At 63.9% G+C, this 18,380-nt stretch overlaps 2 protein-coding genes across 8 annotated transcripts; both read right to left on the bottom strand.

The window, feature by feature from the left end:
• Window positions 1–748: 748 nt before the first annotated feature.
• On the bottom strand, window positions 749–6,232 carry LOC132684714 (sperm flagellar protein 1-like). Of its 4 annotated transcripts, XM_060641141.3 has the most exons (7): window positions 5,895–6,096; window positions 5,316–5,427; window positions 4,127–4,277; window positions 3,712–3,778; window positions 3,278–3,365; window positions 3,079–3,181; window positions 749–1,121 (listed from the first exon to the last, which is right to left on the bottom strand). In XM_060641141.3, the coding sequence occupies exons 1-7, from the start codon at window positions 6,034–6,036 to the stop codon at window positions 1,026–1,028; spliced, it is 759 nt and encodes a 252-aa protein (XP_060497124.1). In that variant the 5' UTR covers window positions 6,037–6,096; the 3' UTR covers window positions 749–1,025. The 4 variants fall into 4 exon arrangements, with proteins under 4 accessions (XP_060497124.1, XP_081646557.1, XP_081646555.1 ...); XM_081790431.1 differs by lacking the exon at window positions 5,316–5,427 and having other exon boundaries at window positions 749–1,168; window positions 5,895–6,232; XM_081790429.1 differs by lacking the exon at window positions 5,316–5,427 and having other exon boundaries at window positions 5,895–6,232.
• On the bottom strand, window positions 6,216–17,563 carry ADAM8 (ADAM metallopeptidase domain 8). 4 transcript variants are annotated; one of them, XM_060641127.3, is made up of 25 exons: window positions 17,411–17,563; window positions 16,214–16,317; window positions 15,270–15,346; window positions 15,107–15,185; window positions 14,941–15,017; window positions 14,412–14,595; window positions 14,000–14,062; window positions 13,845–13,913; window positions 13,517–13,686; window positions 13,309–13,390; window positions 12,858–13,006; window positions 12,597–12,774; window positions 12,306–12,395; window positions 11,971–12,160; window positions 11,813–11,894; window positions 11,392–11,554; window positions 10,864–10,941; window positions 10,219–10,303; window positions 9,793–9,927; window positions 9,547–9,658; window positions 8,983–9,142; window positions 8,479–8,544; window positions 8,259–8,309; window positions 7,431–7,511; window positions 6,216–6,772 (listed from the first exon to the last, which is right to left on the bottom strand). In XM_060641127.3, the coding sequence occupies exons 1-25, from the start codon at window positions 17,451–17,453 to the stop codon at window positions 6,722–6,724; spliced, it is 2,619 nt and encodes an 872-aa protein (XP_060497110.2). In that variant the 5' UTR covers window positions 17,454–17,563; the 3' UTR covers window positions 6,216–6,721. The 4 variants fall into 4 exon arrangements, with proteins under 4 accessions (XP_060497110.2, XP_078291168.2, XP_060497111.2 ...); XM_078435042.2 differs by lacking the exon at window positions 9,793–9,927 and having other exon boundaries at window positions 12,264–12,395; XM_060641128.3 differs by lacking the exon at window positions 9,793–9,927 and having other exon boundaries at window positions 6,294–6,772; window positions 17,411–17,562.
• Window positions 17,564–18,380: the final 817 nt, after the last annotated feature.

Here is an 18,380-nt window from a genome sequence, read left to right as displayed (position 1 = left end):
ACTGCCCCAGCCCACCTTGGGGCCCTGGTTGCTGGCCAAGACCACTTGACCCAGGAGTCTCCACGTGCCTCCTGGCTGGGGAGCAAATCCTTGGCCTCACTTGTGCTTCTAAGCAGTTTAGCCCCAGTTCTCTCGACAGTAGCCTCGGACCCACCCTCTGAGCCTGAAGCCCTGACCCGTGCGTGCTTCAGTGGCTTCAGAGGCCGAGAGACATGCTGACTCAGGGAGGCATGGGCTGTCTGACTCAGGGCTCTGCTGACTCTCAAACCCTGGAGGTGGTTTGTGGCTTTGACGCAGCTTCCTGAGTCCCCGAAGGGGCTCGGGACCCAGAAGCCGGCGGGACAATGCAACCCCCTGCCTGTCCCCTCCAGCGTACTGCCCCGAAGTCCCTGACCCAGGGACAGGGCCCCACGTGCAGGAAGAGGGTCTATCCCATGGGGAGAAGGCCACGGCGATGCTGGGTCAAGTTCCAGCTCCATCCTGACCCCCAAACTCTCCCAAGCAAAGTGCAGGAACCGGTCAGTCCATCTGGGGGTCTCTGCAAGGCACCCCAACCCAGCGCCTGCACAGCAGCTCGGATGGCCCTTCCCGACACATGGAATCTTCCATGAGACTTGGGTTTGGCTGACACAGGATGTTGCTGGCTGGCCCAGCCACCCCCCTCCCCTGCCACTACACCAACGCAACACCCTACAGACCGGAACTTTCTGTGCTCACAGACACAATGAGGACAGGACACCTCAGGGGCTCAAGGGAACGAGACCAGGTCTTCATATCCAAACAGGTCTCTGGGGTGGGCTGGAACCCCCGGCCTCCACTGCGTGGATGTCCACACACCAAGGCCCCCTGAAGCACTCTGTACATGGGTGTCCCCGCTCTGCGCCTGCTGGACAGCGCACAGCCACAAGCAGAAGGACCCCTGGTCTGGGGGAGTTCTGTGTGGGCTCGAGTCCAAGGTCTAGTGGACTTGGGAGGGGTGGCCCCTCGAGCCTCTCGGAGGAGCCTTTCTCCGCTGCCACTCTTGGTCACTGGGGCTCGCCCCCGGCTCTCGTCAGCTCTCCAATCCGCTGGTCCTTCAGCTTTACCAGGTGCTCCAGCCTGACCACCTTCATCTGCAAAATCTTCAGGAAAGCACACGTCTCCGAAAGCAGCACGCTGGGTGCCAGAGCTGCGTGGCCAAGCGTTCGGGGGCTCCCAGCAGTAGCACAGCGTGAGGGAGGGCGGGACGTGAGAAGAAGGGGGGTGGTTATGGGAGGGGCTGGTTTTCCTGCCTCACCCTTTCTGGAGCACTTCTGGCTCCCGGCTGGCCAGAGCTGGCAAGGCCTCTTGGAGCCCCCCAGCCTGTCCCCTCTGCAAACGGAAAAGCCTTGCCTGGTCCCCTGGCAGGTTTTCAGAGCATGCTTGTGGAATTAATGTTGACTGAATGCATGCACTGCATCTGGGGAGCGTGTGCAACGTTTATTTCTACAAGTTAATAGCCAGGGGCGCCTGAGGGGCTCTGCCGGCTGAGCTCTGCCTTCAGCTCAGGTCATGATCTCATGGTTCATAAGTTCAAGCCCCACGTGGGGCTCGCTGCTGTCAGCGCAGAGCCCGCTTTGGATCCTGTGTCCTGCCCCCGTCTCCTTGTGCTCTCTCTCTCTCTCTCTCAAAAATAAATAAATAAATAAATAAATAAATAAATAAATAAATAAATGAATAAATAAATGTTAGGAGCCTAAGGGTGACTGGCTGGCTCACTCAGAAGAACAGGTGACTCTTGATCTCAGGTTCATGAGTTTGAGCCCCACACTGGGTGCAGAGTTACTTAAATAAATAAAACTTAAAAAATAAATAAGTTGAAAAAACAAGAAATAGCCAAGCAAACGTTCTTGGGCGCGTGTTCGTGCAGGAGGAAGCACCAGGCTCCACACCCCCTCCCCAGGCTGTCCTGCCTGGGGTGCCCTCCCGAGCCACGTCACAGACCTTCCCTGCTGGAAGCACAGACCCTGCCCGAGCAGCCCAGAGAAAGGAAATAGCTGGACGTGAAAAACCGTGTCTGCCCCCAAACTCCAAAGTGAGGTCAACGGCGTGACAGCCCATGCCCCAACTAAGGACAGATGGCTCCGGCCGGTCAAGGCGGGCAGCTGGCGTCTCAGCCGACGAGTCCCTTCCCTGCTCGCTGGACAGCGTGGGCCAGCACGCCGCGGCACGCCATCATCCCCTGCAGCCGGCTACGGTGGCCCCACGCCGACGCCAGGCCACACGCTGACCCGCGCAGTCCACTGTGACGGACGTCCTGCTCCAGCTGACACGGGGGGCTCCTGCCGGCCCCGCAGCTGCTGCTCCCAGGACCCCCCGCACCCCCCGCCCCGAGTCTACTCTCTCTCAGGGGACAGCGTCCGACCGTGCCGAGTGCGGCCACCTTCCCTCCAGGCGCCCTACAGTGCAGCAGTCAGGATCCACCTTGCCACGGGTGTGGGCACGAGGGTGACCTCACCGCGGCAGCAGCTCCATTTCTGCTTATCACTTCCCTCTCTGCTGCCCTTTGGCAAACTCAAACCGCACGATGATATCACCTTCCTGCTTCCTCAAGAAAACAGCTCATCGACATTTGGGCATCCGCTAGGGAACTGCGCTGTCTTCACAATTCTTGACAGCCCCTTTCACGCTGAGACCCGACTGGGGTGGCCTGCACACCTCCCACCAGCCCTGCACTGACTCAGCCCTACTACCCGACTCAGTGCCCCCAGACCCTGGGCCTGCGATCCAGCACTTCTGGGTGGTGGCGCCTGTGACTGTCCACAAAGCCCCTGTGGGCTCCGAGGGCTGGTAACCGGCAGGGCTGGGCGGCAAGTCATAGGGGGCTGGAGGTCCACCATACCCCTCTGCGCTTCTGGGTATGTTTGGAACGTTCCATAATTAAGCTGTTTTCTAGACAATAAAACTAAATGCACGCTCTCCCAGCACTGCCAAACTTCATACTGAGTCCAAGTTTCAAGAAGGCGGGGGTGGGGGGCAGCACCTCCCCATAACGGTTACAACCAGTCCCTCCCCTTCCTGGGGGGTATCTGGGCATCTGGGGCACCCAGGTCACTGTACCTTGACCATCTCCTGCAGGAGGGCCAGTGCCTGCTCCTTTTCCTCCAGTAGTTGCTGCACTCTGGAGTCCAGGTGCCCCCAGGGTCCACCAGCTGGGTCCCAACTAGAAGGCAAACACCCAGCCTTTAACCCACAGGCTGGGGGGGTGGGGGGTGGGGTAAAGGTGGAACAGCAGACGGGTCAAGAGACAGGGGCCTACCCCGTGCACACACAGCGGCCTGTTTTCTCTGGAGTCCTCGGACTCTGTGGGGTCTTCGCACTGGAGGGCGCCATGGGGCCCGGCAAGCCTAAGGGGTAAGCAGATGTTTATCTGGGGTCCGCCCCCCTTCCCCCAGAAGATCCTGCCCCATGGCAGCACGTGGGGTGGGGGCAGGGCACGGAGCCCCAGAGGGCACCATGCAGGCACGGTCTGGCCTAGTTCAGCCAGATGCAGCCTGGATGTCCCTGAACGGCACGGCACCTGCGTGGGGTGTAGACAGGCCTGCGGGCCCCCCTTGGGAAGCTGCAGCCTGGGGGGCGTTGGGAGCAAGGATGCCCCTGCCCTCCCGGAGTGTGAACTCATCTCTGACGCAGCCCCTCGTGGAAGGCTCTGATGGGCCTCAGTTCTCCAAATCTGGGGATGTGGAATACTACCAGTGTGCGGAGAGGCGGTGAGCTCTGCCCGTGGTCTGTCAGCAATCCCGCCAGAGGGTCCTGGGCCCTGCAAACATTTTAAAGGTCATATGGTAAGGGCAGGCCGAGGAGAGGCTGACCTTGTTCAGACCGGGGGTCGGGGGTGGCAAACGGGAGTGGAGAGAGCCCGGGCTGGGCTGGCCTGGGCGGGAGAGATTCTGCACAGGGAGTTATCATGGCCCTGGTGGGTGAGGCTGGGAGGCCTGAGGGCTCCAGAGGGTTGCAGGTATCTGCGGTCCGCAGGCCAGGGCCGTGGGGACCAGGGCCTTCATCACCACCTGGTTCCTGATTTTACTATCGTGACAGATAACTGGGTCACATCCCAGCACGACAAACACAGCAGGGTCAGAGACCATACAAAGGTACCAACACGTACGGCCGGGTCAAGCAGGTACTGGTGGGCAGCACCATCCGTCACTTTTTCTCTCAGTGCACACAAGATGGGCTCGATGGCTCCGGGCGTGTTGGCCACCACCTTTCGGATATCCGTCTCTGAGACCCACAAACGCAGCTTGTGAAAGACTTTCCTGCGAAGGAAGCGGGGCCACAGCCCTCAGGGTTGCACCTGTAGGGCCAGGCGGGGGGTCTGGCTTTCCTTGGAGGGGAGAGGCTGGGACTGGAGCCCCTTCTTGCCCTGCACCCAGAGGAGCCCAGCAGCCATCTTGCCCCCAGCTGTCCCCTCTGGGACCAGAGCAGTCAGGCCAGGGGTGTCCCAGCCTGGGCCTCGCAGCAGGGCTGGCCTTCTGGGCTGAGTGCCCCCTGGCCCTGTGAGGAGGTCCTGCTGGTTCCCCTCCAAGGTGCTCAGAATTGGGACTTGACACACACTGCTAGAGCCACTGACCTCTTGTGTCCCTGGAGTTGAGCAGTGGCCTCTCCCTGCCTCCCTATCCCAGCACAATCTGCCCAGGTCTCAGCCCTGTGCTCCCTCTAGCCCTCCGGGCTCCGAGCCAGGTCTGAGCCAGGTGGTGGCCTTGGCTTCCAGAGTCCCTCCAGAGTCTCCGGGGAAGCCTGAGCTCCCCTCCCCATCCAGCCTCAGGGGCTGAGGGACTCTGCAGCCTGCTCCCCACTGCACCCCTAGGTCCCCCACACCTCACTCTGCTCTCATTTTCTCAGGGTCCTGGTCCTTCATATCACTCGTTACAACTGATGCTAGTTACATCTCCTTATTTATCTGTCTCCCCACTGTACTGCCAGCCCCATGGAGACAGGGGCCCATTCACTTCAGTGTCTCCAGTGCCTGGAGCAGAGCCGGCCGTCCACCTGCAATTTCTGCGGAGTCAGGACGTGAGAGGTGTGGTCAGCAGGAGCCTGACTGACGCCCTGCTGAGTGGCTCTCAAGCTGACTGGTGCCGGCCAAGTCCTCTTGGCCGGAAGCCGCTGGGAGTCTGTGCTGATGGGGAGACCCCAGGGGACAGGGGGACACACACGGACAGGGAAACAGCCCAAGAGCTTGTCCCAGAGCCCAGGAGGGTAGGGGAGAGGCCGCCCACCCAGGCCAGCCTTGAGGGGCGGGCCCTCGCAGAGCAGGGGCTCCGACGCGACAGGCAGGGAGGTGGGAAGCCTGCCTGTTGAGGATGCTCCAGTTGCTGAGTTTCTGGTCAGTGTTGCAGGTGGGGACATAGTTATGCAGGTCCACGAGCCGGGGGCGAAAGTGCTTCACGATCTCTGCCAGCATCACTGGAGGGGGCAGGGGGTGCAAGGTGGGCTGGCCTGGCGAGCTTAGCGCCCCTCCTTTCCTTACACATCCGTCTCCCATGGCAGGAGAACCGGGGAGGGCCCTCGACCTGGGGGAGCGGTCACAGGGGCCTCCGGAGCAGGGTGTGGGTGCCCCAGGGGGGCGGGCTAGGAGCCGACCCTGAGGTCGGAGGAGCTGCTGGAGGGAACCCTGAGGCTGCCCGCATCCTCCCCCAGGAATGCTGAAAGGCGAGGGGACCTCCCCCCAAAAGGCGGCCCCTCTCGGCCACATTCATCCTCCTCCAGGGGCCGGCAGTGCAGCCGTCCTGCCCCTCCGTTCCACGGCGCCCGTCACGCCCCCCGCTCTGGTGTCTTCCTTCCTTTCGGGGAGCCTGCTGACGGCCGGCCAGGCACCCCCCAAGCCCCCTGCCCGCACCCCCGGCGGGCCCCGGCTTCTCCCCGGCCCTCACCGCCGTCGCTGAAGTCCCGGGCCAGGTGGCGCTTGGGACGGCTGAGCGGGAGCCCGTCCAGCCAGGCGCAGAGGCCGCGGAGGTCGCCGGGCGGCAGCGGCGGTGGCGAGGCCCGCGGGGTCGGCCCCGCTGCGCCCAGCATGGCTGCGGGACCGGCTGTTGGGGCGGTTGCCGGGAGACGGCGCCCAGGGGGGGCCTGGGGCCGGAAGGGGAGGGCCGTGGGGGGGGTCGCCAGCCACGCCCCCCGGCCGGTACCCTGGGGGCGGCGGACTTCCGGCTAAAGTCTGGGTGGGAGAAAAGGTAGGATTTTGGCGTTTTCCGTTTCCAGTGTTCATTTTATTTTAACAAGCACAGGGCCCTTACGTGTTATCAGTTGAATTCCACGTTATTGAGCACACACTCTTTCATCGATTTAATAAGAATCTCGCGTCATTGAGAACTCGATCAATAACTGTCATAAAATACACACTTTTCATTGCGGTTTCGGTTGCAGGCGCGCCAGGGGCCTCCAGAGCAGCAGCGGGGGCCGCAGGTGCCTCTCGGGGTCCCGGCCCTGCCAACTCTGTTGGCACTTCTCACAGCGGACCCGGCCCCTCCGAGGGCGAGGGCGAGGGCGGAGGGCAGTGAGCCCGGAGGTGGGGGTGGGGGGAGCGCGAGGATCCGGGCAGGGGGCACGGCGGGCGGGGTGGGGGTGGGGGTGGAGAGCGAGTCCGGCCCAGTTAGCAGTTCTCACAGCGACCCGGCCCCTGGGACAGAGAGCGGGGCAGGCCCGGTCCCTTCAACATGAAGGACATCTGCCCCGCTGCGGCGGGGGCCTGGCACCCGAGTCACCTTCTCTGCACCGGTGGCTTCAGAGCAGCCTTGGGACCGACTGCGCCCTGGGAGGAGGAAAAAGAACCGATGCCGAAATCCACCAGCTTCGCCAGGAGCACAACTTAATCTCACTTCCTTTCACATTTCTTTTTTTTTTTCAACTTTTTTTTGTTTTTTTTTTTTAATTTATTTTTGGGACAGAGAGAGACAGAGCATGAACGGGGGAGGGTCAGAGAGAGAGGGAGACACAGAATCGGAAACAGGCTCCAGGCTCCGAGCCATCAGCCCAGAGCCCAACGCGGGGCTCGAACTCACAGACCGCGAGATCGTGACCTGGCTGAAGTCGGACGCTTAACCGACTGCGCCACCCAGGCGCCCCTCCTTTCACATTTCTTAAGATGCAGGTCTCGGCTCATGCAACATGCAGTGGCTCCGGTGCAGTGACAGCAGTGAGGGCCGCAAGCCATAAGACCGACAGCTGACGTCTTGTAGCCGTTAGACTTTTCTCACTTGTACTAACAGGAAGAAAAGGCAGACTCGCAGCCGGTAGGAGTGGTGGTCAGGGAAAAGCCCGCCCTCTGACCGAGTATAAAGTGGATGTTATATCTACGGCCCCTAACTTTTCCTTTCCTCGGACAGGGACAGTGTCGGGACAGTGTCAGGGCAGTGCGGTGGGGGAGAGGCTCACCCTGCTACCCAGAGCCCTGGGTGTGAGAGGCTCACCTGTGGCGGCGGTCCAGGATGGGCTCCTCCAGCCCCAGGCTTGACCGGTGGCATCGGGGGCGGGAAGATCGGCTTGACAACCTGGAGGACACAGCAGACGGTGGACATCATCTGACAGCCCCTTGGTGCAAAGCTCCCCAGGTCTGCCCTGCTCCTGTGCACCTTGCAGAGTGCCCCCAACCCGTGGCTGCCACCGTGGGCAGCATGAAGCCCAAACGTGGCAGAACCCCATTCCTGGGCCCATCACCACCTCCCCCTCTCCCTCGACATCCTTGCCCCCACCCCTCCCAGCCCAGTGTTTCCCAAGAAAAGCTCTTAAATTGCCAGAAAGTGGGTCTTGGGAAGTTCAAAAGCCAAGAATTCACTAAAACTTGCATCTGTGTGCTGGTCAGGTTCAGGAGGAGGCCTGGGGAGGTAGGGGTGGGCACTGGTCACCCATCCCCAGGGGAGACCCTGGGTGTGCCGTTCCCAATCACCACTCCTTGGCCAGAAACCTTTCTGTCCCAACTGCCTCCGTTTTCCCGTCAAAGTCCCTCCTGAGGCTATTTTTGCAGCTTTACTCTAAGTCTAAAGTTAGTTTAAAAAGTTACAAAGAGAAAGAATCTCCATCAAGCAAACGCCACAGTAATGATTGCTGCTGGCAGGCCCACGGACAGACACAGACACGGGGGTCACAGTGGAAGGAGTAATCGACTATGTATCTCAGAGCATCTCCAGACGTCAGCTCCAAAGGGACGCCAAGGGCTTTACGCAGAGAAACCGCAGACACTGGCCACGGCGCCCCTGCCACCAGCGAGGGGCACAGGTGTAGCTGGGGGAGGCTCTCACCTGCTTGGACTTCAGTTCAGGGAGGGGCTTGGCAGGCGGAGCAGGTCTGAGCTGGTGGGAAGGAGGGGCAGCGATCAGACTAGGCCCGAGCTCGCCTACCTAGGCCCCAGGTCTAGCACTCGTGCTGTCCCTCCGGGCTGGGCCATCAGCCCTCCTGAGATCCCTGCCCACCAAATCCAGTCCCCAGATGGCCTGGCTGCTCGGGCCCACCGCTGCTCACCTGGTCTGGGGGCGGCCAGGTGTACACAGGAACTGTGGAGGGGGGTTTGGACGTGGCGGCTGGAGGCTGGAGGGAACGGACAGGTAGCCTGGGTCTCACGGGAGGGCTGCCTGCCTCCAGCTGCGCTCCCAGCGCAGGACCCAAGGTTCCCGCCCCTCCCAGAGGAAGAATAAAGTGTGCGTGGAGGGCTCTCCCTCACCCCGCTGCTCAGCAAGGCCTGAGCCCGGCTGGGCCTCCCATGCTCCCTTTCCTCAGCCTTGTAGGGGGCTCGGAGGAGGTGGACAGCAACGGAGGGGATCTGGGCCTTAACACCTTCTGACTGACCGTGCAGAGGCCAAGAGTCTCAGGTTCAAGTTCAAGCTCCAGTTCTGTCACTGGCTCACGTAGGTTCTCAGACTGCAGGCCCTAAAGCCTGCCTCTGCTCTGCGGGCCAGCTCTAAGCCCTGTTGTGAGGGATGGGGTGGCCTCCAAAGCCCATCGGGGACAGTGGGATGCAATGCTTACAGCAGGGGGCGGCTGCTTGGGGGTCGCCCTGGGGACCGCGGGCCTGGCGGGCTGGCTGGGGTGGTGGGGGGGGCCCGGAGCCCCACCCTTGGCTGGCACACCGCGCCCCTCGTGGAACAGGGGGTTGGAGAGCCCAATGGCGGTCTTGGGTGCTGCAGTCCTGGGGAGAAAGCAAGACTGGTCAGTGTGTCCTGGCCTCAGGGTCTGACCCAGGGACCCAGGGGCCCCTGGCATGTCCTGCATCCAACAAAGTGGTGTGAGGTCCCACGGCAGCTCGGACCCTGGCTGGTACGGGCCGGCTTCTGCAAGGCCACGTCATCCCACGTGTTCTGGTGCCAGCAGAGGTTGAGGGGTTGTGTGGGGGGACAGAGGGGCAGACCATCCACCTGTCACCAAAGGTCATCACCTGTTCCCCCCACCCAGTGAGAGACAGAGGCCCCAAAGCCCTCTCCGGGAAGGGCTATGTTTCTTCTTCCTCAAACAGCAGCGGGCATTTCCCAACTGTGAGCAGAAGGTCTCCCTGCACATGACAACGTGTGTGTTGCAACCCCAGAGCAGGCTCACCCCCAAGGGTTGCGGCCCCAGGCCTTTCGGTAGATGACTGCACCTGCCAGGAGGGCCAGAGCCACCAGGAGCACCGCAGGCACCAGCACGACCATCAGGAGGCTCCTGGACCCTGGAGGGGTGCACAAGGCCAGATGTCAAGAGGGTAGTGAGGGCTGGGAGGGCCAGTGAGCCCAGAACCCTGGGACCCTCCCTAGAGCCCAGGGCCTGTCTGAGGACCCTCAGCATAGAGACCCAGTACATTACAACAGCACTCCAGGCTCTCAGATGATGAGTTGGAGGGCTTAGTGGTAGCTGGCCCCGGGCCCACAGTGACATGAGCCAGGTCTGGCCAGGCCCTGGAGGGGGTGGTGCTGTGGCCGGCTACACGCACAGTGGTTGCTGCAGAGGAAGACATGGTGGCAGTGGGGGCCCACAGACTCAGAAGGGGGCTGAGGACCCGGCAAAGGGGCTAGTGCTTCCTGTCACTGCTCCTGTGCCCTCCCTCTAGGATGGGCCTCTCGTCTGTCTCATTGGGGCCCAGGTGGCCACACAGGCCCAGAAAGCGTGGGGTTGAATCTAACAATGCCCGGAGGGACCTGTGGGCACATGGTGTCCTTGTCAGCCCTGCCCATGTGGTCTGGACCCCGTCAGGTTGTACAGACGTGCGGGCCCCAAGGCGGCCGGACGTACCTGTGTGCACGGAGGGCAGCAGCTCTGTGCAGTGGGGTGGTGCCCAGCCCGGGTGGCACTGGCACTCCTCCTTGTGGTTGCACACCTGGGGGTGAGTGGGGGTCAGGGCCAGGCCTCAGGCCCAGGAGGGGCTCTGCCGCGGCCCCCACTGATGGAGGACAGGCCGAGCTCACCCATGAGCTGCCACGACCAAGGCCGAGGGAACATGCTGACAACAGAGGAGGGCCCTGCTTCCCAGCACCGCAGGCGCGGGAGGCGCAGGCCGGGCAGCTTCTTGTGGGCTGTTCTCGGGGCCCACCCCCAGGCCTCCCTGAGACGGGAGCCCCCGAGGGGGGCGCTCCAGCCCCTTGTTTCAAGCTCTGGGTCCCGGCATCACCACACAGGTTACTGAGAGCTGACCACAGTAGCCACATTCCACAGCGGGTCATTTCAACCACAAGCAGCCCACAGGTTCCCCAGCACGACTGCCCTGGGCCTCTGCTCACATGGGACGCCCAGATCCCCACCAGCTCAGTCCCTCGGCTGCTGTTCAGCCCCCGGGCGCTGGCCCTGTCCCCTGTTCACCCGGGCTCATCTTGAGCACCGCCTACCAGTCTCCTTCAGCCCCAAAAGGCAGGTGGCGGGATGTCCCGTGGACTCACGTACCCCATGGTTGTTGCACTGGGCGGAGCAGTTTCTGGACCTGTAAACTTGCAGGTGCTCGCAGCGTCCTTTCCAGCAAATCTGGAGGGCAGGGAGTGTCTCCTCGGGCAGCCATTCTAGGGCTGCTTCAAGCCCCTGTACCCCAACTTCTAACGTCGGCTGACGCTGCCCCACAGCCTGCCCGGTGAGCTTTGGGGGAGGCTGGCTGTGGTCCCGGCATCCAGGCTTGGTGTATATGCCCTCTGCCAGCTGGCCGGCCAGCCCACCAGGGCCAGAGGACTGGCCCCACCCTTCTAGGGGTGCGGTGGGTGCCTTGGGGGGACTTGCCCAAGAGAAAGGTGAACAAACCACACGAACAAAGGACAGAGTCCCTGCGCACAGTCCTTGGGTCACAAGTTTAGGACCTGTGGGTCTAGCAGCCTGACTGCCATGTGGGACACGTCCAGGCTCACAGCCCTCAAAATCCCCTAAAAGCTGCAGCCAGCTGATGTGCCCTCCAGCAAACGGGGTCGGGGGGCTCTGGGCGCTCACCCTCTCCTCGCCGCACTTGGTGCCTTCAGGCACTGGCTCGTAGCCAACACCTTCCTCCAGGACGAGGGCCTGGCAAGCAGCCGAGGAGGAGGTGAGGGTGCAGGAGCTCTGCTCTGGGGGTTTCTGTCCCCCCTCACAGTACAGGACGCCACATTTGTTGACCCTGTGCAAGAGGAACATGCATGCTCTGCTGGGTCTCCTGTCTGGTGCGTGCTGACCGCACCCCCCTCAGGAGGACCGGGGGAGCTGCGGGAAACGAGGTCCAGAACCCTTGGACAGGCTGTGGGGTCCACTGATGGGTACTCCACCGAAAGGCAGGCTGGGCCCCCCGGAGAACCCCCTGACTCGGTCCCCGGGCAGCCCTGCTCACAGGGACATCCCGTGGTGCCGGACCCAGGGCAGTCAGGCTACAACCGCTCACCTGCTGGAGCCAAGGGGGATCCCGCCCTTACAGTCGGGCGAGATGCTGTAGGTGTAGCATCTTTCCACGGCAACCCGTGAGCCTGTGGGGGCAGGAGGAGGTCAGTCCTCCCGCTCAGGACCCGCGGCCGCCCGTGGGCCTGGGGTCCCCTGCCTCACCTGGCCCCCACAGGTCCTGGCACCTCTGGGCCAGCGTGGGGCAGGCTCCGTTGTAGCAGTAGCCCCCCGGGCAGGGTGTGCCGTTCTCCTGGAAGGCGTCCTCTGGGCACCCCGGCTGCCGGCCGTCACAGTGCTCCTCAAGGTCACATGCGTCCTTTGGGTGACGGCACAGCTCACCGGCGGGTGTCACCTGCCCGGAAGAGCAGAGCTCACCTGGGGAACACAGGCCCGCAAACAGACCCGTGCCTCCCGCGCTGGCAGGCATGTACCCGGGGCCCTTCCCACCCGCTGACCTGCGGGCACAGCCGGGCTGGAGCAGGAGGTGTCGCACTCACCCTGCACTCCCGGCAGCAGGCGCCCTGTGCACACTCGGCCCCGTGGGCCAGCTGGCAGGTGGTGGCGTTACAGCAGGGGTTCCGACAGTCCTGGAGGGCAGGGCCGGACACAGCAAAGGTCAGAGCGGGCTCCGGGTGGACCCCAGGACCCCCTCCCCAGCAGCCCCTGCGGGTGGTGACGGGTGTCAGCGAACAGGAGCGTTTTCTGCCGTGTGGCTGTGGCGCGCAGGGCACCTGGTGGGTCAGGCGTGGACGCCCCCGCTTGCAGGACGGAGACGGGGGCCTGTGTACCTGGGGTGGGCCGCAGTCACACTGCTCCCCACGTTCCACGAACCAGTTCCCACACACGGGGTCGCCCACCAGCCGGCCAGGGTCTGGGGCGTTGTCCAGGCAGCCCGTCCGGGGCTTCTCCACGAACAGCTCCAGGTCGGCACGGCTGCACTGGCTGAACATTCTGGGGAACTTGACGCTGGGGGAGGGGGATGACTCTGTCAGGGGGTGCAGGTGGGGGGCACTGGGACACCCCGCTCCGCAGGCAGACCTGGGCCTCACCCGATGCTGGCCGCCATGACGCAGCCACCACCTTCCCGCGGCACGGGACAGTAGCAGCCTTGAATGTTCTCGTCATGGGCCATGCCCAGGTTGTGGCCCATCTCGTGGGCCATGGTGGACGCCACACCGATGGGGTTCTGGTGGTGGTCCTACAGGGAGAGGCTGTGCTGGCTGGTGCTGCCTGCACCACCCCCACCCCCACCCGCGCCCCACCCCCACTGCCCCAGGTAAGGCTGGGTGCTGGGCGCGGCCTCCTGCCAACCACGCTTCTCAAAGCTCCAACCCATCCTCCAGGGGAGGTGGCCATCCAGGTGTTCCAGCCCATGTGGATGGCTCGGGGACGAGCATGTGGACCTAGGTCCCCGGGGCTCCCCTTCACGCACTCCGCTCCAGCTCTGAACCGGGCTCCCCACCCAGAAGCCAGCAAGCCTAGGCCAGATTCCCTGCACACCTGGTTCACAGCCCCTGAGCCCCGGGAGCACATGGACGACACCTTGGCCAGTCCCACGGTGGTCCCGGTGAAGTCGACCCCGCTGGAAACAAGAGGCGTGCGTGGACGTGGATGCCCTGAAAGCCGCCTCCCTCCCGCGTGCCCCTCGTTCCCACACAGCCCTCCCTGGCTGCAAGGGCCCAGCTCTCTGCGTCCACGGCCCACATACGTGATCAGCTGCGCGTTGTCGTGCTGGTAACGCCCCGCCAGTTTCTGCGCCCGCCAGGTGAGGAAGTTCTCCAGTGTGGTGTTGGCTTGGGAGCTCACGTGAATCCCGTCCCTGTGGTTCCAGATCTCCAGGCCCACCAGGACCACACGGACATTGAGCTCCTGATAAAGCTTCGGGCAGAGAACCCCTTGGTCAAGCTCAGGGACAGCAAGGGCCAGAGACACAGAGGCCACTCCCTGCTCACCTAGCCCACGGTCCCACCTGCTGGCCGTGCCCCCCCATCTCTACAACCAGGGTTTCTACTGAGCTGGGAGGGAGCGGCCCCCACCTTGTCCACATGGTTCACCACCTCCAGCACCCGCCTGCGTACAGCCTCTCTGCTCCCCAACAGCTGGAACTGAAGGACGGCAGACCGTCAGGTGCACGCAGCCCGCTGGCCTGCCCCAGCCCCCGCCCCCGCCCCCGCGCCCCACCCCGCACTACCTCTGTACTGTCCGTGACCACGTACAGCTCCACGTAGCGGGTTTCCCGGGGCAGCAGCCAGTTCTGGGGGCACAAGAAGCTGGTGAGCCGCCCCAGCCACCGCCCTGCCGACCGAGGCCCAGTCTTCACATACCGACCCTGTCCCAGGGACCTGGAGCTGGCACCGGCCCCCTGCTCACTCCTGGGGGGACCGTCCAGGAGGCTCCAGTGCAGACTAGAGCTATCTCTGCAGCTGCCGGTGGAGCCAGGTCCAGGCCCACTGGCCAAGGGGACGGCTCGGAGACACCCTGACTATGGGGATGGTGGACAGAACCCCCACTCAGCTTCAGCTGACCACACTGCAGTCTAGGGGACGCACAGCCCCAGCAGACGGGAGATGATGAAGCTGGTGGGGGGGGGGGCGCCCGCTCACCCGGGGCCTGAAGGCTGCTGAGATCCGAGGCCCCAAGGCCTTCTCCAAGCTGGAATCGCTGACCCCGCAGGTCCCGGCCTTCTGCTGCAGGTGCTCTGCCTGGTACAGCGCATGCCGCCCCTCTTCACTGGCCCCATCCAGGGGCTCAATCAGGTGGACAGTCGAGCCAGCCCGGAAAAAGCCCCTGAGGGCAGAAGGAAGCCAGCAGGTTCCAAATTAGCACATCCCCCCCACCCCATGCCCATCTGGGGAGGACAAACCCTTGCAGGACAGAAGGCCTCCTTCTGGTGCCCGAGGACACAGGCCCCCCAGGGAAGTGGTACACTGGGGACAGCACCCACGGCCCTAGGAGAGCTGCATAGCTTAGGGGACCCGTGACTTCTAATAGGACAGACACCCGTGTGCAGAAAGGCTGCCATGTGAAGCCCCGCTTTCCTTGGCCTCGGTTTACTTCCTTGGGGCATGTGGGGGAGGGCTGAGGCACTGATGTGCTGACACCCCCCTCCCCGGGTGTGCAATGCCCACCCACCTGAGGCCGGCACAGGTGCTGAGGCTGGCGGCAGAATGCTCGTGCCCCTCCACGTGGCCCTGGTAGAAGCAGTGATCCTGCGGGAGATGGGAGGGTAAGTGGTGCACAGCCCTGTGCTCCCTCTGCCCACCACCGTCCTTGGGGGGCGCCGCCCAGGGGCCTGTACCTGCCTCTGTAGCTGCTCCGTCACTTGGGAGCCGTTGGCCGTGCTGTAGGTCTCCGTGTAGCCCGAGCCCACCAGCTCCCTGGAAAAGAGCCACCAGGTGCTGGGGGCATGTGTGGGACCGGCGTGGGCGTGCTGAGACCCTGCAGGCCCGGCCTCCACTTACCTGTTCTTCCGCAAGTGCAGGGTGAAGTTGTGCCCTTGGGCCCCAAGGACATAGCTCACACTGTCCGGGTACCGGTCCTGAGGCAGGGGAGAGGGAGGGGTCCAGGGTGAGGGGTGTACCACACCTCAAACCTGGGGGCAGTGGAGCTCGGCTGGGTGGGGATGCTGCCCAAGTCCGGAGTACTCTGAAACCTGAAAGACCCTCAGAGGAGGCCTCGGGGTCATTCAGAGTCAGGCCGGTATTAGGAGGTTGGGGCTCTAGATCTCATTTTCCCCATCGGTCCACACAAGGGTAATGACTGGGATCCCATTCCCCGGGAAGCAGGGGGAGGGGAGACAGAGACATGACCCTGCCAGGCTGCCCTTAGAACCACTGCAGCAGAGGAGGTGGGGGCAGGGTCCATGAGGGGGCACCCCAGGGGAGAGCCCCGGCGGCTGACCTCGCTGACCTTGGAACCGCCCCCAGGGTGGGATGAGGGCCCAGGGTGGAGGAAGGCTTTTCCCAGATACTGAGGTCAGGAGAGGGCGGTCTCCACACTCACAGGCACACCCACGTGGATTTTAAGAATGCCCCCAGGCAGCCTTGGGGAACCCCAGGCCAGCCCCAGATGCCTCACAAAGGTGCGTCACCATAAACACGCCTCTGGTGAGCCATCCCCTCTAGCCTAGGAGAGATTTGAGGATCCAGCCCTTGAGTGAAACTGGGGCGTGGCCAGGGCCAGCAGGGTTCCTGAAAGGCACCCCCACCCACTAGAGGGCAGGGCGAGGCAGGAAGTAGGAAGGTGAGGCCTGGGGGTGGAGGCAGTCCAGGCGGCCCAGGAGGGCTGTGAGCCCTCTCAGAAGCCCACCTGGCCCTCAGCCCCACAGGCTGCCTCTTCATAACTGGCTGGGCCCACTGGGAACTGCAGGAGGGACCCCAGGCCAGCTTCCCTGGCTGAAACTTACCGAGTGGGAGGGCAGGGCTCGGCGAGCACGGGGTTGTGGCAGACGTTGGGGCCACACCACCTCGTACTGCTCCACATGGGGCAGGGGGACACTGGGGGCGGCCACTGTGGGAGAGAAGGGGGTCAGCAGGCCTGTGGTGGGTCTGTATCTCTGCCTCTGGGGGAGTCCTCTAGCAGCGCAGGGACCAGAGATTTGGAGACCCAGTTCTGCTGCCCAAGGACCAGGTGTCAGGTTCTGGGTTCAGAGGCCACAGGACCCTGCCCTGGCTGCCAGGACAGCTCCTCCCTCAGAGCCCAGGGCTGACCTAGACGTCCCCTCCCCTCCCTTGGGTCCAAGGGCGCACAAGGGCCCTCCTTGCCATCTCAATGTCTCCCATAATTGCGCCTAACTGGGGAGCCCACTGGCCTGCCTGGCAGGCCGTTCACCCAGCCCAAATCTAGAAGCTCCCAGGTATCCGACAACAAACAGCCCAGGGAGTGGGGGTGAGGCCCAGAATGGGAGCACCAGCACACCCTTTTCTGTGTCTCTCTCAAAGTGTTAGGCCAAGTGTTTCCATAACCTTTATCTCGCAAACCTCCTGAAGAAAGGGGCCCTGCCTGCCAGAGAAATGACCCCCTCCAGCCTGGGGGGCTGGGACACCACCGCACCCCAGCCCAGAAAGCGCCCAGAAAGCTCCCAGGAGCAGCGGTGAGGGCTGGGGCCAGTAGCACACTTGGCTTCTCCCCCCACCAGAGGTGGGTCCCCTGTGGGGGGGCGGGGTAGACTACCACCTATACCCAGCCCCAGGCCATTGCTCCTCGGTCCTCCCTTCCTTGCCACGCTGGGGAGTCCAGGTGGGAGTGGGCACTCACCCCAAGGCCCCGGGGTGGGTAGGCCATGGGGTTCTCCACCTTCCCCTGAATCTTTGGCGGGACCAGCGCTGGCGGGACCAGCGCTGGCGGGACCAGCGCTGGCGGGACCAGCGCTGGCGGGACCAGCGCTGGCGGGACCAGCGCTGGCGGGACCAGCGCTGGGGACACGCCCTAAGCTACTTCTCCCTGGTTCCCTTTTGAAGTTTCTGCCTGTCACCTGAGGGCTCTGAGCTGAGGGCTCCCTTCCAAGCGCCCAACCGCTGGGTCTGTTCCAGAGCTCGGCGGGGTGCAGACGGCCAGGGGACAGCCCCTCGCCTTGGGGACAGCCCCTCGCCCTGGCACTCACCTTGCAGCCACAGAGCGAACAGCGGGAGTCCGAGGCGGCGCATGGGGGACGCACACAGGCGTCCGGGGCGGGAACAGGGAGCGTACAGGGGGTCGGGGGTCCGGGGTCCGGGGTCCGGGGTCCAGGGTCCAGGTCCAGGACACAGCGCGAACTGGGGACAGCCCCGCGCTCGAAACTCGGTCTGGCCGCCGCGCTCTACGCTGGAAGGGCCCTCCCCCGCCCCGGAGCCCAGCCCCCGGCCCGCAGCCTATCGGCCCCTCTGACGGCCGGAGGGGCGGGGCTTGGGCCTCCGCGGGGGGAGGCCCCCGTCCCCCGCCCGGACGGCGTCTACTCCTGGGCCCCAGGTGTCCACGAGGAGGGGGGCTCCCGAACGGCCTCTGGTGTCCACAAGGAGGAACGTCGTAAACGTGGACGGCACTAACGAAGGGGGCCGCGAACGGGCCAAGCCGGGCCCCCCCTTGCAAGTCTGCACCCTCCCGGGTGCAGGTGAGGAGCCCGGGCTCGTCCTGCAGCCTGGCGGCGGCTTGAGTAAGGCTCAGAGGTTGGGGGGTGCTCAGGTGCGGATGTGCCCTCGGACTTCCTGGAGAACAGAAGCCCACACGGGACCCAGTACCGCTTCCTGCCCTGCCGGCCCCCACGCTGACCTGGCCCCCCGGGGCGGGCAGGCGCGGGGCGGAGGGAGGGCGGTCCCTGTCATCTGTCGCTAATCCAAGAGGGTTTGCCCTCAGCTCAGTGGCCCTGGAGCCACGTTCTGGACAGGCTTCCTGAAATGGTGCACATCAGTGCAAGTCCAAACCTTGGGCGAGGGTGTGGTGCCCCAGGCAGTCCCAGACCAGAGGTCAAAATTTCACAGCCCAGTAGTTCCCCCAAAGCAAATGGAAAGAAAAGGAAAAGCAGCAAGGGGTTGGCGGGCTTTGAGGCATCTTGGGCAGAGGTGGCGGCGGGGCCCGTGCCCCCGCGAGCAGAGCAA

The sequence above is a fragment of the Panthera onca genome, chromosome D2, assembly GCF_046562875.1.
Source record: "Panthera onca isolate mPanOnc1 chromosome D2, mPanOnc1 haplotype 2, whole genome shotgun sequence".
NCBI lineage: Eukaryota > Metazoa > Chordata > Mammalia > Carnivora > Felidae > Panthera > Panthera onca.
The sequence above is the reverse complement of the archived record's forward strand: the minus strand, read 5'-3'. Positions and strand labels throughout refer to the sequence as shown.